The sequence below is a fragment of the Corvus kubaryi genome, unplaced genomic scaffold, assembly GCF_017639235.1.
Source record: "Corvus kubaryi isolate FWS band 111438036 unplaced genomic scaffold, C.kubaryi_AGA036_p1.0 133, whole genome shotgun sequence".
Lineage (NCBI taxonomy): Eukaryota > Metazoa > Chordata > Aves > Passeriformes > Corvidae > Corvus > Corvus kubaryi.
In genome coordinates, this window is record NW_024580667.1 from 26114729 (window position 1) to 26142650 (window position 27922).

The window sequence follows — 27922 nt, forward strand, 5'->3', positions numbered from 1 at the left end:
CATGAAGGAACAGAATTACTTATAGTAGGAAAAAACCCTCTAATTGACAAACCTTATGCAGTTATAGGCCCTTATTCACTACCCTACAGTAATGATACTATATACAATAGTCCTTATTCTTCCTACATTTATGTTACAATTTTCAACAGACAAGATTTCTTTGATACTGTTTTCCTTCTAGCCTGTGTTGTGTCTGGTAGAATTCAGTAAACCAGTAACACTAAAATAATGCAGACACAGACCATGTTCTCACAGCCAGTTACTATGTTGTAGTACATAGCAAGAGAGACAAGAAATTTCAAGACTGGTGGCTTGCAACAGCTGTCTCCTTGCTGATCCTATCTGTGTCCTCCTCAGGGAAATTACGTTTCAATAGCTTTTTTTGGATTTGGCTTTGTTTTAATCTTCCTAAACTACAAATGAGACATTCGTTGTTTGTGGTCTGACCACGCTTGCTTTTCTTCCATTTTTTCTTCATACCCTAAGCTTGGTTTTTGACACTTACTTGTGGTGGTGCATCTCTCCCCCCCACCCCTCAGGTCACACTATGAGCTGAGAAATAGGCCTCAGCCTTGAACAGCACCTGGATTGAGCTCTCTTGAAGAAAGTTTCCAACCCAAATTGTGGCCAGGAGGGAAAATTACTATGACCAAAGCCTACTCTCTTCAATGCTATAAAGAGCAGTCCTAAGTAGGACCCTTTGAGCTCTCCTGGACCACAGTGAGCTGCAACCAGCAACCTCCTTCTCAGAGCCAGTGAACTCTCAAGCCTGCTATATTTGGAGGATCACCAGACGACAGCAGATCCTGGGCTGACACGCCCACTGCTCAAGGCTCAACTCTTTGTCCATTGAGAAGATGCAAAGGCATCTGATGTGAGCACATCACTGAATTCGAGGGGCATTTTTCACAGGTATACCTTATATATATTTCTCTAGGTCTGTGGGCATGAGAGTGTGAATATTCTGTAGCAAATGTACTATGAATGGTGCTCTCCTAAGGTATTTAAATTTGTAAGCTAGGCCTGTAAATGAGCTACTGTCATGCTGTAGTCAATTCTATATTAATCTTTTGTTAAATTGTTTAACTTAAGTTATCGATTGAGTGCTGCTAAATCTTTAGGCCTAAACTATTGGTCAAGACTGTGGCTCGGTTTAGCTGTGGCTTTGAACCTTGTGCCTAAATGGGAAAGTCTTCCTTATTCCTTTTTACCTTTTCCTACCCTAACTCTTTTGTTCCCTCCACTCCCACAGATAATTTTTGGGTTGACTTTGGGGTTAGATTGATTGATTTTAGGTTTTAGTCTGATTTTTGTCTGTTTGCTTTAGCCATCTAGTAAGTAGTAGAGTGGACCTTGCCAATGAACTTTTTCAGCCTTTCACTTTTATACTAAATCAGCTTTTGCCAAGACATATGTCCGTGATTCTATAAGTGACCTTAAAACACACATTCACAACATTACTTCTGTCTAACTGCAGCAAAAATGGAAGCCACAGATGTGGAGAAGGGGAAATTAAAAGTTTTATTAAGTGCAAAAGTGAACAAAACCCACAATAAAAATCATTGAAATGACCCATTACCTCAAACAAACTATCATGTGACTTCACTTATACATTGACATACACATGATCAGGCAAATCATCACAACTACAGTCTAAAAAAGTAATATTTGCAGTTCCTTTTCTCTACGGACTGGCAAGGAGAAAGCAGGCATTTCCAAGCCCTGATAAATGTCAGTAATTCAGGGTATAAGAGCAATAAGAACAACATCTGGCATTAGTATGAGTATGCATATCCTTAATTTCCCTTGTCTCCCTCTTCCACTGCATCACAGGCAGTGAGGATCACCCACAGAGATTAAGTGATGGTGTCATGATACCCTTCTGTGCAAAAATACTTCTCCTTTTACAGATGTTGAATCATTCAAAGTGTGTCTGCTTTGCTGGCATTCAAAGAACTTTGGAGTTAATACCATTTAGCTTTCAACCTTCCTTATGTATAATCCTCTGTTATTCTGTAAAATCTCAGGGCAGCCAAATTCTGTATGGTGTCACAGGCTTTAGGGTACAGCTTCATGAGGCGTAGCACGTATAGGCAGTCACATTGTCTCTCCAAGCTGAGGTGAGGGGGCATCCACGGCAAATTCAATTTCAATTTAAAGTGGCTGATTCTCATAGAGGGCATTAAACCATCCAAAACTGCCCTACTCTTTCTAACCTCCCTTTTCTCTGTTGGTTCAGGTTTTTTTCTGCTTGATGTTGTCCAAAGCCTGCATGCCAAGCTCTTTAACACGGGAGTTATTTGGGCCTACTTACAATTAGAATCCTTAGAAAACATCAAAATACAAAACAAAGAGCATCTAACTAACAATAGGAGATTGTAAGTACTGGTTTATTTGTTGAAGAGCCTCAAAAAGTATATGCAAGTAAAACAAGTAGCATTCTACATTACTGAAAACTGTGAAATAAAAATATTTTTCATTGTGCTTCATGCCACATGGTAAGTCCTAAGCAGAATGAAACTTCTGCTCCTTATGTAGATTGCTGAGGAAACCTTCTCTGGAATAAGATTTAATGATTGGGGTTAACATCATCCTGGCCACTGCAGCAACTTCTGTGTTCTTCTCAGATCTCACAGCTGGCCTCTTAATCAACACTATTTCCCAAAATATTAGTTTATTTGGTTCTATTAGTTAGCAAAACATACAGTTTTCTGCTACATCTTCTGTCTCCAGAATTGTTATACAACTGTGTTAAAGTCACAGCCCTCAGTCTGTGGTTGAGCAGCTTCTGAGCCTAAGCCAAGATTATTACAGTGCCCTTTGGTCTTTATCTTGATAGGCTTTGCCGGCATGAGGTACCGAAGGTTTTTCCAAAATCTGGAATTCACAGGAAGAGATTTATCTTTTTTCCACTTCACCACCCTCTTTGATGGTAAAAGTGACAGTGATTCTGGCAAGAAATTGTAGTCACTTACAGGCATATATTCAATTAATATGATCTTAGTTTTTCTTTCAACTAGGGCTTTATGCAGTCCACTCTCAAGTTCATATATGGCTCTGTCAGAAACGTAGTTCTGGCTCAGTATAATGATTAATCTTCTGCTTTTATCAATGAATGAATTGATATCATCAACAAACGCTGCAAATTAAAGATAAATTTATTGTTAAATTCAATTGAAAAGATAGGCAATGAATCGACTTGTCTTTTAAATTCACATATGTACCAGAAATGTCCCTCTTATAAAGTGACATTTAAGCATCTTGCCCTTCTGAAGAGATTAATGTGTATAAAAGATTACGGGTCTCTGAAAATTAACTCAGTATTGGTCAAAGCTTATTCTCTAGAGCAGATATAAACCTACTTAATAATCTCATCTACCCTAGACAGCTGTCTGGCAGTAGTCACATGGATAGAAGGTGACAGCAAAATCTAACTTCCCCCCAACCAGACATCTCTTTGCTCTTTCCTAATAGATACCATTGGAGTGATTCCACAGAAAGGCACAAACAGCAACCTCTCACCAAGTATTCTGTAACCCTCAGGTTGCACCTTCCTTTATGACATCAAACATCCAAATCTATTTCCAGTAATCCAAGGTGAAGAAGACCAGCATGTGATGGCAGAAGGAGTTCCAACTGTGTTTCACATTGATGACTTTTGGCATGAAAAGTGGTGAATGAAAGTGAATGGTGATACCCTTTAAACATCAAATTGAATTTTCATGCACAGCTTCCAGTGCTTGTTTTAGCACCATGGGACAAAGTCTGCATAAATCAGAGATCTGGACAACATGACTTGTAGAGAAAGGCAAAGCAAACTGCAGAACTAACCTAATGAAGAGAAAACTGAGGGTAAAAAGAGGCTGACAAGGGTATTACAACACCAAAGGATCGTGTAAAAAGAAGGAAATATTCTATTTTCCATGTTCACAATGGATCAGGCCAGAGAAAAGGAAATAAGCTGAAACTATTGAAAGATGTCAGTAAACACTTTTTTAGTACTTAAAGAAAGAGAATAGGTTAAAAAAAAAAAGGCTTGCAAGAGCTGTGGCACCTCTCAGGTTAGAAAAATTTGTCAGGAATGGATATAAGGAGACAAGATCCTGTTTAATGAAGGATAGTGACTGATCTTATTGTTCTGTGGTTTGAACAATGAAATTCTATTCCTCAACTAGATCTTTGGACTAAGTGGAAACTTGTAATACCTTTTATCCAAACATTTGCAAAAAGCAGATGTCAGATACATCCATAGGCCAAACAAAATTCGGTTTCTTATTTCTATTTTGTTATGGCACCCATTTCATTCAGAATATGGTTTCAACCACCACACTGAAGATACAGCAAACATATAAGTTACCTAAGAATAATTAGTACCAGAAACACCAGCTGCTCTGTGCAGTAAATGTGAGTACATTAACTGGCCCTCGGCAAAAGCAGAGCAAAAGCACTATTACTGTGAAATATCTGACACCTTCTGTGTCCTCACCCTAACCTTCTCGATGTTTGCTCTTTCATCTTGGGTCTTTGTAATTAGTGATATATGTGTGCATATGTGTGTAAGTGTATATTAATTAATAAATGTAACTACAAAACATGTAAAATGTTTGCAAGCAAACTTTGCATGCACATAGTCCAGATTAAATGAAAACTGTATCCTTTCAATGCACAGCACATGGCAGAATTCCTTCTAATTATAGACTTTACCTTTTTGTGAACTTGATGAGCCTATTCAATGACAAGAATATTCAATACACTCACCTCCTCCAGGGAATACATCCCTCTCAAATATACATAACTTGTACCCAAAGTTTTCTTCTAATATCATGGGCAATATCTTCAAAGCAAATTCTCTCTCTTCTTCAATGGGAGAAGCACAGTCTTTCAGGTAAGACACAAATGCATCATATTCTTTTCCATCTGAAACGAAATCACCAATTGTTGTCTTGTTATCAACCATTAGAAATCCAGTATCTGATTCATTATTCTGGTTTTCAAACTTAGTGTCTCAGTAGCAAAGCATCTAGAAACTCCTGCTCTTTCTTCTGAAGACTCTGAAAAGTCTTCAAACACTCTTCATGGGATTCAAAAAATGTCCTGAAGAAATTTAATTTTGATATAAAGATTCTGATTGCATTTGGCAAATACTTGAGAACATTACCTTTCTACATTAAAGTGCTTTTTAAATAAAATCAGATTAATTTAACCAATTAATGTCACACCTGTGAAGCTCAAGATATGAAGGGAAGCAAAAAATGTGTCTGTAACCTGATAAAATTGCTATTTATGTGGTATCGCAGATTTCCACATTTATTTTACACTTTGTCTAAGAGTATCAAGTAGAATGGGTACTGGCAAAAGAGAGAAAAAAACAGTTAATTTTTTTTGTTACGAGAGTATGCCTTGTCTGGTCATGGTTTGGGAAATCAAAGACCAATCCAGAGGCCGGGTCCACCGCACTGCCCCAGAGCAACTATCAGGATTGATACACCAGCACACGTGGCTTTTCTTCTTAAACTGCACTCCTTTGTTTCCCTTTCTGAATACTTTACCACATAAGAGAGAACACAAAGTCAAGTCCATGAAACCCTACACCTTCAAGAGCTCTAGGAATAGGCAATCCATTGCCTAGTATTCAACAGGCAGCTCCTCCAGGGTGGCCTAGTCCAGGATCTCAGAGATTGTCCCTGTAACTCAGTGTACACTGTGATAGCTGACATCAACAACTAGATAAATAACACTGGCAGGCATAAATGACATCCAACCATTACTGAAAAATCTCCAACCACTGCTGTTTATTCAAGTTATATTCAAGCTGATTTAGAGACAAAGAAAGGCCAAGAAAATCAGACCCATATATACAGCAAGTTTCGTCACTGCAATTTTCAGAAAAATAATTCCTAAAATTGAGTAATTGTCAGGCTTGCTTGCTGTGAAGGTCACAGAGCTCGTGCCTGTTAAGATACTGGTAGTGTGCACTCCAGCTCTCCTTAAGTGCACGTAGTGACAAACCTATAAACATGCAATGGCCTCTACAGTCAAGGGAACATTTTAACCTTCACCTTACTGAAGGGCATCAGTGAGGTGAAAAAAAATTGTGTCAGTCTATCCATCTGACAGCTCCAGAGTGTTCATCCTCATCACAAATAGACAACTGCAAATTTCTCCACCCCTATCAACTTTTGTGATGAAGAACATGTCAGAACAGAGCTCATCTGAACAGCTGACATCCTCTCCACTGCGTGTTCCATAGGAAGCTTCTTCACTCTGTTTATCTGCTGTCATTGCCACATGTATATAACAACACACTTTAGCACCTGACCATCAAGTTCTCTTTTATATATTCTTTGTTTCTTCTCACACTGCTCCTGAATTTAAGATAAAAAAATTATCTTCATCAAAGATGGTTTTTTCATAGAACCTACCAGAAATTATTTTTTAATCAATACACTTATTTCAATGTCAGCATTAGCAAAATCATACCTCCAGCAGTATCATCTCTTCTGCATGTATCTCTGTAAAATAGAACAAAGTCGACCCTAAACATCACAAACACAAACACCACAGCTACAACAACAAACGGAAATAGCAGAGCAAGGACCATTCCAGTGGTAAATATGTGCACAGGTAGGTCTTGGGTCTTCCCTGTAAAACAGAAAAGCAGCAAATTATAGCCTTAACAAAGAGTATTATATGACAAGATTACTGTATCCAATACTGATGACACCTACAAATCATCTCAAAAAAACCACAATGTTGATGGGAATCCTTTCCTGCTAATGCTTCAAGCACATACACATGCCACTAGTCCTGAGATGAAGGGGAACTACACAACATGGATTACTCTAAAAACTGGAGAAACAATCCTGCACACAATCACATACAGTTCATTTATGTGTGTGCAGGCTATGTGAGATCAAGACTGACACTACAGATCCTCATAGATGTGCAGCATCCCAAACTGATGGTCACTCACTTTTGTGATGAGTTTCCTTAAGGTTCTTTATTATTTCCTGTTGTTATCTACCTTTCACCCCTCTCTCAGTCCCATCCATAAGTCCTTAATGTTCCCTTTAATCTGTTTGGCTGAGATATTTTTGTATGTTTTTTCTCCAGTCTCTTTCAGGCTTTTCTTTTTCTTTACTATTATTATTATTATTATTATTATTATTATTTTATCTTTGGGTTTTTAGTTCCAAATGCAGATTTTTAACACTTTAATCTTTGTGAATTTTTTTATGAAGGCACTGTCAAGACATGCTCATTGTAGTCAGCATTTCTTTTGCTTTGGATTACTTCTGCCCCTGTCTGAAAGCAGGAGGAATCACCCAGGGGTTGTTATGTCCAGCACCAGATGGATGAGGGCCTTCATAAGCGGACAGACATATTAGGAGTGGTGTTTTGAAATGAGTACCCTGCCCTCAGGATTGAGAAGGCTGGCATGATTAATAATTAATAAAATTACTTAATAAAAATTAATAAATTCTTTCTAGATTAGGCCATACCTTTCTTCAATTTTACTATTTTTATCTGTGTGCTTTCATCAGCTTGCAACATGCAGGTGAAATTATGATGCATGTCCTCATCTCTTACTTTTTTAATCCGTAGTAGCCTTGTGACATAGAACTTGTTTCCCAACCTGCAACATAAGGAATGGTGTTAGCAACCCTATCTGTACAGAAACCTACAACCACCTGAGAGGCAGATTTTGAGGGGAAAGGTTCTAAAGAAAACCCTCAGACTGTGGTTTTACTGAATTTGCAGTTCCACAAAGTGTAGGACATTATCACATACTAAATGCAGGATTTTCAGGAAACCTACTGTAATTTTTTGAACTCTTCTTCACATACTGAAGGTTCATTCTCAGGGATACCTGTGCATTGTTCTGGAAACGTTTGGTTAATTAACCAGTAGAGGCTGGCATCTTCTTGCATATAATAACCCAAGAAACCTGTGCAATTGAGTATCTCTTCTTTACCTACAAAAAAAGCGTAACGTGAGAAGATCTAGTGAGAAGTAGTATTCATGTACACAGTGCAAGAAAATGTCAGCTTTCCAGGCAACATATCCTATGAGCTGTGCACCTTTCAGGATTTCATAGCCCCTTCTCAATGTTTTACAGGTGTTACACCTGCACTGGTGGTGTCTTCAGCAATCATGCACTGTTGCAAAGTGACAGTCATGCATTGCTTTCTTTCAGACAAATCATCACAGCCAGGTGAGTTTAAATAGGCCTGAGAATTTCAGGCTTTAGAGAACTAAAGGGGATTTGACTTGATGATGCTTATGGGTTCCTTCTACTTCAGATATTCTATGATTCTATAAACTAGACAGTGCTCCGCAGGCTGAGAAGATAAGAGGACAACCTGTCACCAGTGCTCCAGGGCCAGGTAAAAGTAAGTAACTGGTAAGGGGAATTACAACAATTAATTCATTGTAACAGGTAAACTATATATGATTACTGAATAAAACCAAAGCCCAGGCTGAACATGCACAGAGAAAATTATCGTCTCAGTATCACAACTGAAAATTCCTGAATACATGAACAAGTCATTTACTCAGTCAGCTACTTGTCCCATTTCAAAGCACTAACTGTAACTGACAGGAATAACCCCATAAGGTTTTGATAGTTTTAAGAAATTGCAAAACTAAAAGGACAACTGGACACTTGGAAAAAATAAGGGCAGAAGACTGCAGCTCTGGAGTGTGAGATTTTTTAAACTCTGCCATGGGAAGCCTGACCTGGATTTAGCTGCAACCATCTAGGCTATTCCAGCATCATTTCCAGGGAATACACCCAGAATGCCCTTTATTAAGCCAGGAAAAGTGCATGTTAGTCTTTGTTCAGGGCATCATGCACAAATACTTTCCAGTAAGCAAGGTCTGCACAGCAATTCTCTAAGAGCACATAAAACTGACTTCTCAAGATTTGTCAGAGACTTCTAGAACCTTCAAAGCAAGATCCAGCTGAAAATCTGGCCATCACAGATTCAGGCCTTAGAAATCCAAATTACAGTTGCACAGACCAAAACTTCCAGTACCATTGACCTTGCAACTCTAGCATTTTCAGCATATACAAGACCTATTTGGAGGCAAATATTATAGAACGCCATTTTAAACAATGAGAGATGTTAAAGGTCATGGACCTGGCTCATCCTAAATTCCCTTCCCTCTCTGCCATGCCATCTGTCTCATCACTCAGCAGGGAGTTCAATGACCTTATCAAATGATCTTATCAAGGCAGAAAAGGGATGGAAGACAGGTAGTTCATATGTATATGATGCCAGACCCTTCTAACTGCTAAGGGTTGGGACAAGCACAGTAACGAGACAGAAATGTGCAGGAAGGGTGTACTGGGAGTTTGGAAGGCATGAGGAACCATAGGATTGGGATACTACCATTGGGAAAAGGACTTAGCAAGCAGTATTGGCAGGAAGGCAGCAAAATTAATATCTGAGGTCCTAGATGAGCAAATGAGATATGGGTATGAGCCACAGAGGAGATAAGCTTTGGAAAGGAAGGATTAGCTACCCAGAAGAGAGAAGCCTCAGGAACAGGAGAGGAAAAAGACAGGTAAATTTCTGTTTTTAAAAATTATTTATAGCCTCAATCGCAAACTCCTGGATCCTGCCCAAGACTGTGTGAAGCCTGCAGATCATTTTATCTAACCTACTTCCAGCTAGAAGCACAGATAAGGTCTCTTGACAGTACAGATCTTCATGCACACATTGCCAGGACCGTCATACCTCACACTTCTCACTTCCCTGAGAATAACATTTTCGACCGCATCAGGTATCAGGTGATTACTCATTACTGCTGTTCACTGAGTAAACCATACATCTTTTATACATTGCTTCATGGGTTTTGCTATCTACAAAAGAAAGCCATGGAGAGATGTTTTACCACCACCACCACTTTCTCCTGCAGGTTGTAGCAGTAACCTCAGCTTCTGCCTCTCTGAAAGGGTACATTTAGGGTACTTGTATATCAATCATGTAATACACTAGGCAAAACATTACCAGATGTGAGGTTAGATCAGATACAGGATGATGCACAGACAATTCTTAGTTTGGTTATACTTACCCAGACCATCAACCATAAAGAAATCAGAACAAAAGCCTGTAGGTAGAGTAGCTACACAAACATTTTTGTGTTATTTCATACCTATTTCTGTTTCAATTTCTTCATGATGTCCAACTATCTCCAAAGTTACAGCCTCTGCTGCATCTAAAACAGAAGTACGGCTATTGAAGTAAAACCTTACTTACATTCTTCCATAGTAGAAGTTACATACGTGCTCTATATCTAAAATTAATCACGAACATTCAATTTAATTCACAGAATATCTGGATTCTGGCATTACTGAGTAGTTTAAAACCCAGTATGTCTTGTTGAATTTTTTCACATACATATAAATACAGAGTACAATTTGCAATGGTTGGAAAGGCTCTTGTGTAAAATTCTCAGTAAGTTTAAATAACTTACTTAGAGCAGCTATTTTGAAAAAAAAATAAAACTGCAGGGAAAACATACTAAATACATCTTCCAAAATTGGTTATATTTCATCTTAACTTCTGCTTTTTTACTTCTCAAATTATTCTGAAGTAGTTCAGATTACCAGACTTGTTCCCCTTGGTATATATTTATCAAATGAGAAGTGCAATGAAAAATCTCCATAGTAAAATGAACCAAAAAGTATGCTTCAAAATTTTAGAAAGCTTTCTTACCTTCTTCTACTACAAGTTTAATTGTATTTGTGCTGTGGTATATCCTTCCTTCATGACTGATTAAAATTTTACAGGTATATATCCCAGAGTGCTGTACTGTTAGGGTTCTAAAATTTAGTTCCCTCTCTGTTTCATGTTCATAGTTCTTGCAGTCCTGCAATAAAATAAAACCAGAAAATACTATTCTGTAGCAAACATGCATTCAAAACATTGAAGAAATGATGAGGTTTTTTTGACACAAGTATCACCATCATCTTTTCACTGTCTCAATGACAAGTGTCTGACCCAAAAGAGGTGTGCACCCAATTTTCACTCATGGTCACTTAAATGCCACATCTGAACATTTAACCCATTAGAAGTTGAGAACATTGCAACTGAGGAAAATATAACGACCTATGGCCCTATCCATCAATGGTCCCATCATCCCAGGCCCTGAAACACAAGAAAACAGGGCTGTAGTTCATTCTTGCCAGGTTACTCCAGATGCCTTTACTAAATAGTCGAAATCTCTTCCAGAAACTGATAGATCTTGGAGTGAACAGGGTCTATTACTCCAACCAGGAGACCTGAGAGGAATAAGGAGCACTTCTCAAAGTGATGACTTGCCAAAAAATGAACAGAACTGGATCTGTTACACATGTAAAAAGTGTTCAGAAACAGAAAAATTGAAAAGTTTGTAATTACTTTACAAGTACATGCCAACTGTAAAATAAAAATCTTGGCACCTCATTTAGCATCAGTACAATATCTGTATCAGCAAAGTGGCAGCTGGCTAAACCAGCTGCTGCCTAAATCAGCAAACAGACATGCACATTCCAAACCACGAGTTTAACAACTTCTGAAACAGGTGTATTTTTTTAACAAATCTGAGGGCAGACAAAAACTTTGTTTTGCGTACCTGTCTAAAGTTTTTTGCCCTAATCCCATGAGAAAATAAAGCTTTACAATGTTTGTAGATGCTTCTAAAAATTTATTTGCAATTAATATTTCCTGTAATCAGATGTTTTGTTTCTATAGGCAATGATTTGAGTGACACTGTTTCAGTAATTACCTTGTACCATGTTATGCTCTCATTTTCATAGATGGACAAATCACTGCATTTCAGTGAATGACCAGTTCCAGCACTTTTAATTTCTGTAGTCAAATGATTTTTGTTGAAACAGCTACTTTTATTTCTTTCAAGTACATTCAAGGTCCATTTTTGAATTGTTAAATTTTGTTTTCCATTGCTAAGAAAAAAAAAGATAAAGCAAAATCAGTTTTAGGAGCTTTTAAAAATTATGCAGCTTAGTGAGTTACAAAACACAAATAAATTCTCAAATACATCTGGTAGGTAAAAAGTACATCTACAGTGACCTAATTATTTTTATTCCCCTTTATACTTTCCCACTCCCAAATAAGTGTTATTTCCTTTAACCAAACAGGTTACCTGAACTAAATGCACTACCGCAAAACATTTGACAATACAATTATATCTATTGAACATGACAATATATGCTACATTGACCTGAACAAGGATGCAACTGTCTGTGACATCATGAACAGTTACATGAGAGCATCAAAGAATCTTGGACCTTGAATCAGCTAAAGATCCTGCAGGCTTAATTTCCTAAGTGTTGCTAAGGTTAAAAGCCATAACTGAAAAATATATTTGTAAAATAAGTGATAAGACAGGCAACTCTGATATGGTTCATAAAGCAACATTAATCATTGTTTGATACTCTGCAGATAGTCACTGATATTTTGGAAATATTTCTAAACTCCACAAGTCTCATGAATCACAGCATCATTTATGGATTCAAGCATGTCTGCAAAACAAGGCATTTTGGAAAGGGTGCATCTCTTTGTCTTTTGAGTCTGAACTGCTCAGAGATCTACAGTAGCTGAGCACCCCAGGCTGACTGGAAGAGTCAGGAACTACCACTTCTGCAGCAGAGGCATCACATCCCATGCAGTGTCTAGAAAAGATCACACAAATATGCTCAAAAAATACCTCTTTTGAATATCTGGGAGCTGATGATTGTCATTTAGATATCTACTAAGTTCTATCCATATATTCCTTGAAAGAATCAGATTATAGCTGTTATTTCACTGATATATCCAAATACATGACTACCAAGGGAAAGGAAGCTGGAGGACTTTTGACTTAAATTTGGCAAAGTTAGAGCTTAAGAGAAAGCCATATGTTGCTGTCAGTTAGCGGGTGAGATTCTGACAGTTAATGGGTGAGATTTTGCAATTAGTGCATAAAGCTCTCATTTGTTTTCTGAACAAGCAGGGCCTGACAAAGAAAAAGCAGCAATCACAGAGCACTTCCCTCCGATGTCAGTCATATCTTCATAAATATGTTTGAATCTTTCTGCCTCCAAGAAAAGAAAAAAAAATTGCTTCCAGAAGTGCAACTGGTCAAGAATTGTTTCAATGAGAAAGGCCAAGAGGACAAAGAAGTTGGAATGGAGAAGCATCCCTGGTGAGTACATCATCTTAAATACCATTCTTGACATGCCTTTTGAGTGTACAGGACTCAGAAGAGCTATTAGGACATCATTTTTATGATGAATTTAGACCAAGTCTTGGGTTGTTTCTTTTCTGCTTTTTAAGCCCCCTAAACAAATGTATTTATGTATTCTGCTCACCCTCTTTGCACTGTAGCCCTTTTTCAACCTACACAGGTTCTCCTTACTCACTTGAGATGTTTATTACTCGTAATTGACTCTTTAAACGAAAACATCGTGGTTTGGTTTCTAAATCAGCTACCTATGCTGTTACAAACAGGAAAAGCCTTACCAAAACTTTTCCATCAGAGATAAGCTTGCATGGGTATTCACAGTGGGTGGAGTCCTTCTCACCTATTCTTCAATATCATATTTACACATTTAAATCAGAGCTACTAATCACAGTCAGCAGTGGGACCACAGTCAGTAGTCAACCTGTTACAGTGCAGTTTATATGACCTATTTTTTATGTTTGGTTTAGGACAAGATAATCTGTGGCCCAGAAAGGCCTCTCTCTCCCTGACAGTAAAGGTACCTAAGATAAGTTTAGGTGTAGACATAAACATTATATCAAATTAATTCCACTGAGTCTGTGTGTTTCTTTAGGCATCACTCTACCAATCTGAATACTGTCAGAGAAGCAATTTACAGATCTAGCCATGAAATGCATATGATTTTACTCTCTAAATTCAGCAGATGAAAGAAAAGGATCTGTAAAGCCACATGTTCCCCTCAGCACTGTCACTCCACAGAGGGTTTCTTCTGTGATCCTGTTTGGGGAAATCACTCGAAGTGGATCAAGATATTCTACCTGATGAGCCAAAATCTGGCAAGGAGAATGTCCCTGGAAGGTATTAAAACCATACCTATGCAAACAAAGATTAATTTGTCTTGCATCATTTCTAGTTGCCTGCCATATAGAACGGTTTTCAATATATATAAAAAAAAAGGCATTTAGGTGTATTTTTTAAACTGCTAGTGTCTGAATTGTTATATTTTTATCCTGGTTTTTACTTGTTGAGAGTCTTTAGTGATATTTTGTCAGGAACAAATCATTTCTGGTTTAACAGACTTTCAATCTTCCCCCAACAAACCCACCAAGAAGGAACAACAAAATCTAGCTTGGCTCAGAAGATGATACAGGGAAGTGAAAGCCCTTAGAGAATATAAACTAAGTTTACTGGATACATAACCAATTCTAAGTCATCCCTTAGCTATTTCACTGCAGCAAGCCAGTGTTATCGCAATATTTCAATCTACTGCAGAAACTGTCACTCTGCTTTCCAAATTGCAGTATTAACTCCAAATGCATGTTCCTACAGCTTTCAACTGTTCTAATCATATTGAAAAATTGAACAATATTAGGATTTTAAAATTTATCGTGTATTTATCATGGTTCTCTGTAGTTTTGGGTTTTTTTCAGGAACGTGTAAGTTCCCTCAGTTTCAAGGTCACCAAAACAGAGCAACCTGATGACCTGCTTTTTTGTATTCTGTTTTTCTCTTTGACAACCACAGGATATAGGCTATAAAAAACACCCATACAAATTAAAAATCTTTCCAAAGACCTGTGACACAGTTTTTTTCTGCTTACCACACTCACTACAAGTACATGTGAAATTTTTCAGCAAGAACGTTGCTGAAGATGGGCACATTCATGCTTAGAGGTGATGTCCATTGATTCCTGAATTAACATCCTAAGTCTAGTGCACTAACACACGTGAACATATCAACACACATATATGCACACTTCAGCTATCTACATATGTCTCAGCAGGACACTTCTAGGTTAACTGTAAACCTTCTGATTCCTCTGTAAGTAAAAAATAAGTGGTTAAAACACCATAAAAACATTGTTAGATCACCTTCGCCTCTTACTTCTTGTATATTGTCAGTTGTAACACAGCAGAAAAAAAATTCCTATGTTTAATTAGTTTGCAAAATCTGTCATGTTGTCTTCTTTTCTTGAAAATCTGCAGTATATGTAGCTGTCACATTGTTCCCTGAAACTGCCTAAACAGTTATAAGTAATCTAAAAATTATTTCCAATACAGCTTACAAATACCTATCCCCAAATTAATAGTTGAAAATTTAGAAGATAAATAAAAATATATTTAGCATACCTTCTTTCAAAAGTAACCCCTTTAACCTCCTATAAATACTCTGAAATTAAACTAATTCCACTCAGTCATTCTTATTAAATATTAAACCAGTTCAGTAGTCCACAATAGCCCACAATCTTTCCCTACAGAGACTGCTAAAATCCTCTGTCTCTGCAGAAAAAAAATTTTTCAATAATCTTCTGTATTTGCTGAAATATAACTCATTTAATTTGCCTGCCAATAGTGAAATCCATCATATGAAGTAAGCCAAAGATCCCATTAAAATCCATTATGCCTGTTGTTCCAGCAGTGAGACCTGTGAAGAGTTCTCACAGGAGGATTGCAAGCTTCTGGCATCATTCTGATCCTAACAGAAAAATGAGAATTCATATGGGCCTAATGAAAAGAAAAGAAGAAGGGAAGGGCAAGAGGAAGGGCAAGGGGAAGGGCGAGGCAAGGCAAGGAGTTTCAGAGTAAGAAATTTTTTCCTCAAAGCAAAAATACTTTCTTTCAAAACTGATTTTTAAAATGTAGCAGCTAACATAGTCCTAGAACACAAGACAAAAAAGCAGAAAATCAAAACTCTCAATTTCAAACAAATGCTCTGATGTAATCAAGACTTTTTTGCTCAGTTTCTCTCTTAAGCAAATTACTAAATCAAGACATTTCATAAAGGATTCTGATATTTTCATGTTTTCCAGCAATTACTTATTTTAACAAACCTCATTTTAATAGTTTTACTTCAGTTCTTTTCCTGTCACTTCCTTCTTCTATATGTAAGGCTGTTTCCTTCAGTTTTGAGGTTTACACTTTTTCATAATAACTTAATAGAATTCTTATGATTTACTGTGGATTTACTGTCATTACTCCAAGTCCGTAAAATAATCAGAAAACCACAATGATCATGAATTAAGGCTGGGGTTATCATAGCTCTCTTCTCTTCTGTCCTGTATTTTAGACTCCTTGTGGCAGTCTCCTTTGGTAGCCTGGCAATTCAGGTACGATCTCCGCCTATCTTTCCCCGTGACAAAATTAGTCAGTCTGCATTTTGTGCCACTGATCAGGTGGTATTAGAGTGAGTTTTAGATTTAATAGCTCTTTTTGTGAAGAGACAATGTAGACAACTGATCAACACAACAAAACTGCACAACAAACTAGACAAACTACCATATTCATCATCCTTAATGAAAATTATCTTGAATTTAAAATAGATGAATACATTTTTCTCAGTATTTACCCTTCGATTAAAAATACTTTGCATTTCATATACCATGACTCACTACTTTTTAAAATAATATCAATAAGGAGATAATAGTAATGATGCATGGAAAAATAAAACAAGGAGATTGCAGCTTCCAAGTTAACTTGGAAGTTAACAATTGAAGTCTAGCTTCGAACTGTAAAGTATCGAACTTGAGCCTGCGATATTTCTGGAGAAACGTGGGGAGCATTTTTCAGTATCCGCGTCCCGTAACCTTTACAAACCTGGCTAGAACCTTAAAATTATTACTTGGAGAACAGCACAAATCATTACATGCAAGGTAATCTGCTTCAAATGAATTGTTGCTTCAACTGTAAATGCTGAATTATGGGTTTAGTGCAAGTTAGTCATAAGAACTCCGTGCAACAAACCTTTGATTTAGTCCCTTAGTCTTTTAAGGTGTTCCAGTGAAGACTGGCACCAAATAATGGAGGCCCATCCTTATTTCTCCTTTTAACTCATTATGTTCTACAGCAGTAAGAAATCAAATGCAATTATTTAATTTGTTCTTTGAATGGCTTCATGCAGGGAAAGGTTTGAACAGAAAGCAGAGTTTAGCTATGCTATGTTTAATCTTTACTATACAGCTAGATGATTTGGCAAGCCTCATAGCATGAGATCTGCTCAACACAGCAAGCAAGAACAAGTCTGGGGAAGAAGACAAGTAAATGTTTCCTTTTCCTTGTCAGGGGACAGAAGGGCTGCCTGACACTCATTTTGCTTAGGTAATTAATCACAAGCCAGAAAAAATGCTACCTGCCTTATCAAAAGGTTTACAGAACATTTAAAAGGCTGAAAGTCCTTATAGATATTTGTAAATATTAAAAGTTCACCTTGATAGTTATTGTGAAATGAAGTGTGAAATGACACTGCAGTTAATGCAGTTCCCTGAGCCCCTTTTATATAGATGCCACTATCTATACAAAACAAGACAAAGAAATTATCTTCATCATAGACATGTGCACAGGCAAGACATTTATACATTCTGATGTGTACCCACCTGTGAATGACAGAGTAATTCCCAGAGTCACTGAGTTCAGCTGGCCAAAACTCCAGAAAATTCATTTGTGAAACAATTCTGTGTGTTTCCTTTACCAGTTGCCGCTTTCCAGCACTTTCTTTGTACCAGTTTATTGTGTATGCTTCTTCCTGAAAATGTTCTTGCCTTGACTCAAGGTAACAAAGGAAAAAATATTCCCCTTCTAGAACATCAATGGAGGCACGAAGGGGGCACAGCTTTTCTTCAGAGAAAGGGGAAAAAAGATACGTTAGGAAGCCAAATACTTGTTTCAGAAAATTACATTAACCTGACTTTAAAGTAATTTGCTGTGCTGCTGGTATCTTATAAAGAGAATTCTTTCAGCAAAGTGGTCTGGCAGCATTTATTTATTTATTCCTGCAATATTTTCTGAAAACCTCAGTTTTCCACACCTTTATTCTATCTTACCAAAGCAATACCAGAAGAAAAAGGCAGCTGAAAACAAAAAGACATTTCCCTATCTCTATGATTCTTTCACATGAGTTCCACAGAGTCAGAATAAAATTCTGAAAGGGCAGAATCTGGCCTCACTCTACAATAAAGCAGCTCCCACAAATGGAAAGAGAAAGGAGAAGTTCTTCACATATGGTTTGACTTGACAAATATGTCTGAGATAAAAGCACAGATCCTATAAATTAACATTTGTATTTCCTTATCTTCTTAATTAAAACAGAATCATTATGTAGATATATTTCTGAAAAACTTCAGATATCTTTGGAAAGTTGCCTTGGAACGAGATTATGTGTGTAAAATTTAGTTTTTAAGTCTGCCTTTCCGCACAAATTTCTCAAATTTGCTTTTGAATACAGAAGTCATGAAAAGTACAGAAAAGGAACCATGATCTAGCATTAAGAGTCAAAAATAAAATCAGCCTTCAGTCTCTCTTTCTCCTAAGGTTCTCAGAGATTATTGTTGTTTAGCACCTATTGTGACCACACTTCTGAATGGCACAAAAAGAAGCAGACTCTTTCTCTTGCTTGCTATGTCTCTTCACACAGTCATGGTCACATACAACATCATCAGGTTTCTCCAGGTAGCATCCTTGCTTTTTCATTTCATAATTTTGGTATTTGGGACCAAATTTCCCCAGTCTGGAGCTGGGCTGAAATTGCCAAACCTTTAAGTTTTTGTTCTTGGCTGCAAAACACAAAACTTGTCCTACTCCAAGCAACTGTCAAGATGCTGGCACATATTTTGAAGGTTCTGTTTTTGAATTGAAGACTTTTACTTACCAGTGGCAGATTCCATGACAAACATTACCAAAAAAATCATCAGAGTCATTTTCTTGAGTTACTTCTCACTTCTGAAAAAAAAGAAAAGAAACTGAATTTCTCTTGTTTGTTCTGAAAACCTAAGGAAAAAAAAAACAGATTCACAGTTCATCACAAGTGCAGTAAAACATTCCTTGGAGCATGTGAGCATTGTAACTATTGCCTGGTGCTGAAGAGGGATTTCCAAATGGGAAGTTACATATTTTTATCATAACAGCTATTTTCATACATCAGGTAATGTATCTAGATTTTTCTTTGCAATTTCACTTCAAATTCAGAAAGCACTGCAGGACTTCCTTCTTCCATTTTCTTATTTAATGCATGCATTTTGCAGTATTACAAAAGCACTCAAATCCCAAGCCAGTAGATACCTACCACAGGATAGGACAGTGCTTTTTTTTCTCCACAAAGAGAACGACTTTGCAAGACTGGACCTTGTGGAAACAGCCAGTGGAAACTTCCCTTGTCTTCAGTGAGAACAGCACAATGTTGCAGATTGGATATGTTGATGGGTAACTTTGAGCCTGCTGGAAAACAATGAGACATGTAATTTCTCTCACAATTTGGTCCGTGGAGGCAATAAGCACCAGCTAAGAGTGCTAACATTTCCACTGGGGGGAAGGACATGAAGCAGCCTATATTCAGTTGCTTCATGTGTAGTCAACTGATTTCAAAGGCAAGTGAAAAACACCACTAAATAAGATCAGCTTGGAGCACTTTCTGAGGTTCCTCAGAACAGCAGGTTAACTGACAACCAAAGACAGAGCTACTCCTGAGACTCTGCCTCAGTTTTGCTTACAAAACAGACAGGTTAGATACACAACTCAGTTCAGCCTCTGAACCTAAAACAGACAACCTTGCTCAGTGTTACCCAAGCATGGATGGACAAGTGAGACACATGCACACAAGATGTACTCCAGAGATCTAAGAGATCTGCCAAAAGAAATGTCATTAGCAATCCATGTCTTTTTTATTAAGTAAATCTGTTGCAATTTGAGAAAGCACAAACTTAATGTTGTAAGAGACTGCCCTGAGATTTACAGTCAGAAAGTTCCTGTGACCTGAAGAGTCTGGAGGCAAGAGGGTACTGCATTTCCCACAGTATTCCAGAATGACACCAAACTGAGTAGCTGCTCTCCCTCTCCTATCTTTCTTCTCAGTTCTTTACAAGTGTGTCATCATCCCATAAAGCACTGTAAGGAGATGGAGGAAGTGTTTCACATCCCTTTTTTCAGACAGCCTGGTAGGCAAATCCAGATTTAGAAAGCTAAAAGAGACTGGATGCTGAGTACTGGAACAAGCAATTTCAGTTCCTTGTTACGCATGGAGATTCAAACTCCTATACTTCATAAGGAAAGAGGGGCCTCTCTCTTTAATTTCTCTAATCTTTTTTTTCCTTTTTTATCCTATCACATTCAGAAGAAATACAGCTGTTAGAGACTACAAGACTATGATCCACTACATAAAGATAAAACCATTTATCACCAGATTTTTAACTCTAAATCCAGTTCTTTTTTGGTATATCACGTCAGCACACAGTGGAAGTTCGTTTGAATGCACACAGTATAATGGAAGCTATTTAGTAATGACCAGGTTTAAGATTCACGACTAATGAAAAGCAAGACACAGGACCTTAATCTTACTCTCTCATTGCTGTTGAACCTGATCAATTTGTCTGAAATTGTTCACTGTAGGCTAAAAGTGTTTACATTTGAGCCACACAGTTTGAGTACTCCTCAATGAAAAGTTGGGGGGGGGAAGATGAAAAGAAAGAAAAATGCTTTTAGTGAAAGTCAGCTAATACAAAGATAATCTTTGAGAAACAGAATAAGAATTTTAATTTTCGGAAAAAATTGAGAGTTATTTTAAAGTAAAAGCAAAAATTCTCTGCCTAATAAAGGAGTACAGAAGTATTAAAGGACAGAATGCTGAGGCAATAGAGGGAAATGACAGTTTCAATGAAAATTGGTTAAATTACCAATTGTCTATAAGGATCAAAGTGACAATAGCTCTAAGCACACTTTATAAATTTTATACCTGTTTAAAACCACTGATGGAATTTTAATAATAAAATATGGTTCTTAAAAATGCTTGTGCCACTGTGAAACCAACAAAAACTTTAAACAAACTGAAAGTTTAAATTCTGTAAAGTGCATTACCAATATCTCATTAATTAGAAAATTGTATATATTTAAGCAGCCTTAAAATTATTCCCCACTTTTCTAGAATCACCAGAAGATTTTGAAATGAAGTGGGGCTGATACACAGAAGTGACTGATCCTCTGTTTTGGATAAGTAACTCATTTTGATCAACACTTTTGGAAAACTCAATTTGGTCCTGAAGGGTTGTGACTTCCTTTTTTAAAAAAACACAACAGATTCTTCTGAACATGAGACTGCTCTAACAATCATCTTCGGGTCAAGGGAGGAAAGCACTAATCTTTCCTCTTTAAGGAATTCCTGTGGAATTTAAGTATTTTCTAAATATTACTACACAGAGCCATAATTTTCTCAGCATTCATGAAGAAAACAAAAATGTTTAACAAACAGTCGTCTTAGACATATTAGATCCCAGCACCATTCTGCCAGGATTGCAATTTCTTGGTAAAAATGAAAATCTGTCTTAATTTCAAAGAAGACAAGCAAAGCTGTTTACTTACTATGCAAGTCTTGCCAGGTGGAAAGTGGAAGGAGAGGGAGTCTTCCAAACTCCAGAGAGCTGCAACTTGAACTTACAACTCTTCTGAGTTTTAGTCATCACTGAAACAGAGAGTTGTCTCTCTCAGCAGGTGAATGCATAGATATTTCAGTTTGAAAAACCTTCTGAAAAAAGGAAAAGAGAACTGCGGATTGCAGGAAGGAAAACAGAAGAGGGAGATGTGAGAAAATCATTTCTGCTGGTATTAATGGAAAGGTAAAGGCAAGTCCTTAATATTAATAATTTTTCTAAATGAGACATTTGAGAGCTGATACACAAATGTTTCCGGCATAATCTTTTGCTCCTACCACCTACAACAGCGCTGAAGGAGCCCATCCTCCTCCAAAGCCACCCAGGTGTGAGGGAAAGGGCTGCAGACAGCCCAGACACGGCGACAGGGACTGTGTGTTGAAATAAGTCATTTTCAGGGCTAACCTGTTTATGGCAGCTCTATAATGAGGAAAAATTATATAACGGACCCCGGAGAGAGGCGTCCGAGCCAGGTGGTTCTGGGAAGTGCCGGGCAGTGCCGCGGACAGGGAAGCGTGGCTGGGTGGGAGAGAGACCGGGCAGGGGACGGGCAGGGCTGGGGACGGGCAGGGTGCCCCGGAGAGATCCCCGGCCAGCGAGGACGGCGCGGGGCACACCCGCAGGGATGCCCTGACCGGGGCAGGCGCTCGGTTGCGAGGGAGGGGAGAAGGAGCTGCCCGCGCCCGGCCCTTGCCTCCCCCAGCGCTGCCCGCCCCTGCCCTGCGCCGCCCCTGCCCTACCTGGCTGCGGCAGCAAGGCAGCTCGCCCGGCTTGGCGAGGGGGCTGTGCTGCCACCCAGCCCTCGGAAACCCAGAGGCGCGCCCCGCCAGCAGAGCGAGTGATGATCAACTTCTAGGAGACGGAGAGGGGGGTGTGGGTGTGTGCGTGTGCCTTCCTTCTCACAACCTTCCAGGGGAAGAAAAGCCGTAAGGAGGTGATTGTCTTCCGTTGTCTTCAGCTGAAACGCCTCCTCCTCCGCCTTTCTGCTGAGCGCCCATTGTAGGACTTTTCCAAGGAGTGTGGTGGAGGTAGGACGGAGTGCTACGAACGAGTATATTGGGCTGAGTATACCAACTTTGATCTCTGCTACGGCTTCCTCCCCACCTCGCTGCCTGGTTTGAGAATGAGGACGTGCAAAGAGCTAAAACTGAAAGGTTGATATTCTGCAAAGACCTCAAAAGACACACACACAGAAAAAAAGAAAAAAAAATTACATCCCACAAAAAAAAATTACAAAATATGGTGTGGAGGAAAATAGACAAGGCAAAAGACATGATTCTATATTGGTTTTATGAGAAATGTCCCCCTTTTGAGTGCTATTTTTTTCTGTGCTACCATCCCCTTCATGGGGAGAATAAGGAAAACTTTCAAGACATGAAACATTTTGTAGTTCCATTACCGCAAAGTGAGTGTATGTATTCACTTCTAAATAAGCCATCATGCCGTTAGTTGAGTTGGCTTGTTAGCCAAACGTTGATACATTGGAACTGTGGTTCCACCAGGGGTTTCTGACAGGCATATTTCCTGTTTGAGTCCTGTTCCTGCGTAAATGAATGCTTGCCTTTGTTAACTACATGGACAGTTTATCTGCTAAGTACTGTTCAATAATTCACTATACTTCTAAATAAAGTTAGTTTGGTAACAGTGGGAAAAAGTCATTCCCTCAGGAATTCTTTTATTTTCATATCACCCTTTTCATCTTCAGAAATTTGCTTGGTGACAGCTATTTTTTGGGTTTTTTACCCAGGACAACTCCTAATGCAAAAGGTTCCAATTGCAACAAGAGGGATCACGTTAGACATAAAACAAACAGGTTACACTAAAAAGGAGGGAGGGATTACACAGAGCTGGCTGTCTTGCATATTTTCATTGCAGAGGTGAAGCAAAGAAACCCTGGAGTGTTTTACTGTCTCATCTCATTTTTTTCCTCATCACAGATTTGAAACAATATGTATATAACAACAATCAGACCTTTGGATAACATAAATCAGCACAATTTCAGGAAAGTAAGCTAAGGATAAAACTAACTATAACTACTTTAAAAATGTGTAAAAGGTATTTTACAGTGCTTTTGGTTCTATGACTTAGTACCTGATTTTAAAACCAAAAAGAAAATAGATATCATAAAGATGATAATGATTTTATAAGAAAGTCTGGAAACTATTTAGCAGCCAACAAATAAAATCATAAAGTAAAATGTCATCAGCTTTTTACTTTCACAGAGTAAGTCTTCATAGTGACAGTTTTGAAACTTCTTTTTTTTGACTTAGTCTTTTACAGCAATATTTTCCGTGAGCTTTTCTCTCATTTTCTCTCATGTGCTTTCATACTCTTTTGAAACACAAGTTTTTTGAACTTTAATCTGCATTGCAGAAAGAGCTGTGTTCAATTGGTCCTTTCAACTGTCATAGCTAGCTCTGTGATACATGAATATATGTGAAAGGAGAATAAACTTCACACTTTTTAGTTCTCTGACTAATACAATTTTAATAGAGAAACTTTAGTCTGGTAATAGATACGTAACTTGACTAAAAATAGCTACAGCTTAGATTTTAATTTTGAAAATGCCATGATGAACATGAAAGTTTGCACTAATATTGGAAAACAGATTGTTGAAGGAAGCTCTGACAACCTGATCAATCAGGGAAGACCTGTTACTTCACAGTTTTTCACTTCCTTTCCATCCAACATAAACTATACCAAGGTGCTAAATGAAAAACTGAAACTATTTCCGTCAGAAATTGCAACACATCCAACTCCTGTAACCATGGTTTAAACCTGTTTGCTGTTAGCTGGCAGTAGTCCTTCTTAAACTACTCCTATTATCTCTATATACAAGTTATATTAATTCTTAGCAGAGGTTAAATTATATTCAATAGTTTTTCAGCATTATCTTCCCCTGATATCAAAAAAGCAGGTTACAAACTGAAAATGTGTCTGTTAGAGCCTCATATGTTTCTCATAAATATTAAAATACTAAAGTTGGACACTTTCAAACTTTCCTCCATATCACAGCATCACAGGGTAATTCAGGTTTGAAGGGACCTCTGGGAGTCCTCAGGTCCAGCCCCTCTTCAGGGTGCATACAACTGAGACACAAACACTTACAAGGGTGGGGATTCCACAGCTTCTCTGGGTACATGTTCCAGCTTTGGACCATGCAGATGGTGAAATTGTTTTTCCTAATACATAATACAAATTTCTCATGTTCTAATTACTGCCAGTTACTTTTTTGTCCTATCTCTGTGCTCCTTTGAGAAGAGTCTGGCTCCATCCATTCTCTCTGTCTTTTCATTAGATTCTTGTAGATGGAAACAGGGCCTCTTGTCCTCTCCCTGTATGATCTTTGCTCTTGGTGGTCTTCCCCTGGACTTCAATATGTCAGTACCTCACTTGTACTGGGGAGCCCAAAACTTTATATAGTGCCCCAGAGATGACTTCACAAATGCTGCATTCTAGGGAATAACCACTTTCCATAGCTACATTCTCATTAGTAAGGTGCAGGGCGCAGTTGGTCGCCTTAGTCACAGGGACACACTGCTGAATCATGTCCACTTTAGTGTCAACCAGGACATCCAGTCTATTTCCACAAAGTTATTTTGTGTTAGGTTGACCTCCAGGCTGCGTTGCTGAATGGGTTTATTCCATCTCAGATGCAGCACTTTGCACATGCCTTGGACTGAACTTCGTGAGTTTCTCATCAGTCCATTTCTTCAGCCTGTTGCTGTCCAAAACAGCAGCCCTGTGCTTCAGTGGGTCAAGTATCCCCCCACAGTTTGATTTTCTGTCTAAAAATCCACTGGTTGTGCAGTCTGTCCCATTGTCAAGGTCATCAATAAGGATGTTAAACAGTCCTGGTACTGGTATCACTCCCTGAGGGATGTCTCTAGTGATTTGCTGTGAGCTGAGGTTTGTACGCTGGTCACAACGCGTTGGTCCCACAGGGACTTTAGTCCCACTGTTTTTCTGCTCACTTTTGTGGATTTGTCTATCTAACAGAGACTGTGTCAAAGACCTTGCTCAATATAAGATATGCAGCATCCAGTGTCCTCCCACTGTCCAAAACACAGCTGGACATGCATGATATGTATCTAAAACAACAGCTGTAGTTTTCCAACCCTTGAAAGAATCAGGAACATACAGTTGTACATTCAATTGAATATACTATCAATTTTACACATCATCTTTCAAACAGGCTTTGTCCAATGAAAAGTAAGAAATTAATGTTGCATATACTACAAGTAATAGCTTGCTACGAAAACTTCCAAAAATTTCTAAAAACTTCCTTTAAGTGGTCAGTCTCTTGGGCTTCACAACCATGTGAGCTGTAGGAACATAAAATCTCAAACCTATAGGATTTCTAGCTGGTCAGAATCTCTGGGTCCCTATTCACCCAGGAGAGGGCAGGATGACTCTGCTCTATTAAAGAAGTTAAAGCAAATCTGCTCTCCACCTTGGGGTGCCAAAACCAGAGAAGCACAGGGCAGAAACTGAAGAACATTAAAACTCTTTGTGGACAATATAATTAAGCAACAAAATTGCCTTGGTGCTGTTTAGTTTAAGCTTAAAGCATCCAAACTGAATCTTCTATAAGATTTCTATATTTATTCCTATGTTATTATTTCTATGTTTATTTATTTCTATGTTGGAAGAAGACTTTTTTGTTTGTTTGTTTTGTTTTTGTTTTGTTTTGCACAGAGCAGACTGTCATTCTGTTATTCTGTGAAGGCAGACTTCTTAGTGTAAAAATAGCCAATTTTAATCAAAAAAGTGTTTTTGAAAATCTAAGTTCTGTGTAAGTTGCATATCATAGAATGATTGAGAGTTGAAGGCACCTCTGGAAGTTATCTCGTCAACCCCCCTGCCCAAGATTGGCCAGAATCTAACCCTGGAGATTTTTTAGTATCTCCAAGGCTGGAGACTCCACAACTTCCCTGGGCAATCTGTGCCAGTACTGGACCACCCTCACCATAAAAAAAACCCTTTCTGATGTTCAGAGGGAACCTCCCTTTTTTAAGTTTTCACCCATTGCCTCTTGTCCTGTCAATGGCCATCACTGAGAAGAGCCTGACTCCCCCTTCTTTGTATCCTCCCTTCAGATGAGGGACTTCACCAGGCTAAAGAGTCCCAGCTCTCTCTGCTTCTCTTCACAGAAAAGATGTTCCAATTCCTTCACCAAACTCAAGGCCCTTTGTTGTACTCACTGCAGAATGTCCATGTCCTGTTGAGGAGCTCTGAACTGAACACAGGACTCCTGATGTGGCCTCAGTGGTGCTGACACTGTAAAGATGCTGTAAAAATATTCCACAGTACTTTTTGTGCTTTCTCTCTAACATCACAAATATGATAACATCTGTAGAAAGACATCCATTTTAATGTATATCTCATATTTCTTTACTAAACACCAAGGAATAACAAAAGAAACTGTGACAACTGCAACATTTTTTAGTCATTGTTGTGGTCACATACTCACCCCCTGGTCCTGTAAATGTTCTTTGTCACTCTCAGAATTTGCTCCTTTTCTTTCTGTCAAGGCCATTTTGTTCACTGCTGGCAACCACAATAAGAATTATTTTCTGCCACAGCCTGTGGCATAAATGAAATCTCTCCTGATGGGAGAGAGTTTTTAAAGTCCTTGCCAGGAGTTAGTTTGAGAAACAAATGGAGACTTTCAGCCTTCACTGCTGCTAGATAGTTGTTTATTAAGTCTTATCAGAGAAACAGAGTCACTAGCATGACCCAGACACATCACAGAGCAGAGAATGCAGCAGAAAGCCCAATTATCAAGATTTACACAGCCTTTTAAAGATAATTTAACCAATGGTTACTAAAAACGTACATTATTTTCACTTTCCTACCAATTATTCAGTAACACAGCCAGGAACTGTGGAATTCTTTGTCCAATCATCCCAAATTAGTTTTACTGCAGAATATGGAGTAGTAGAAGAAGAAGAAGCAGGTTTGGAGAACAACAACAATCCTCCATTTTGATGTTTTTTGCTCTTATCTATTTACTACAAAGAGAAGCCCAAAACATCTAAATTTTTCACCTTGCGACAATCTTACATAGTACTAATTCACACCATTGTATTTTCTAGTTCTTGCCTGATAGTTGGCAATATTTTCCATGAACGAAGGTCAAAACAGTATTGTTCAGGGGGGTAAAAACCCTTCAAAACAGGCAGAGAAATATTCTCTGCACTCTGGGTTCCTACAATTTTCCTCTTTTTTTTTCTGGGCTGACCACAAAACTTGAAAAAAAGTAGCATCACCACAAGAGCCATGTAGTGAGTTTGTTTTTCA

The 27922-nt window shown here is 38.2% G+C and overlaps 1 protein-coding gene across 7 annotated transcripts; it reads right to left on the reverse strand.

The window, feature by feature from the left end:
• Positions 1-1498: 1498 nt before the first annotated feature.
• Positions 1499-27442, reverse strand: IL18R1 (interleukin 18 receptor 1). Of its 7 annotated transcripts, XM_042040049.1 has the most exons (14): positions 22360-27442; positions 21552-21714; positions 19267-19418; positions 18853-18923; positions 17582-17822; positions 11776-11953; positions 10725-10878; positions 10162-10224; positions 7819-7975; positions 7503-7636; positions 6481-6642; positions 4759-4917; positions 2976-3139; positions 1499-2877 (listed from the first exon to the last, which is right to left on the reverse strand). In XM_042040049.1, the coding sequence occupies exons 4-14, from the start codon at positions 18899-18901 to the stop codon at positions 2809-2811; spliced, it is 1530 nt and encodes a 509-aa protein (XP_041895983.1). In that variant the 5' UTR covers positions 18902-18923; positions 19267-19418; positions 21552-21714; positions 22360-27442; the 3' UTR covers positions 1499-2808. The 7 variants fall into 7 exon arrangements, with proteins under 7 accessions (XP_041895983.1, XP_041895962.1, XP_041895944.1 ...); XM_042040028.1 differs by having other exon boundaries at positions 1499-3139; positions 27093-27442; XM_042040010.1 differs by having other exon boundaries at positions 1499-3139; positions 22526-27442.
• Positions 27443-27922: the final 480 nt, after the last annotated feature.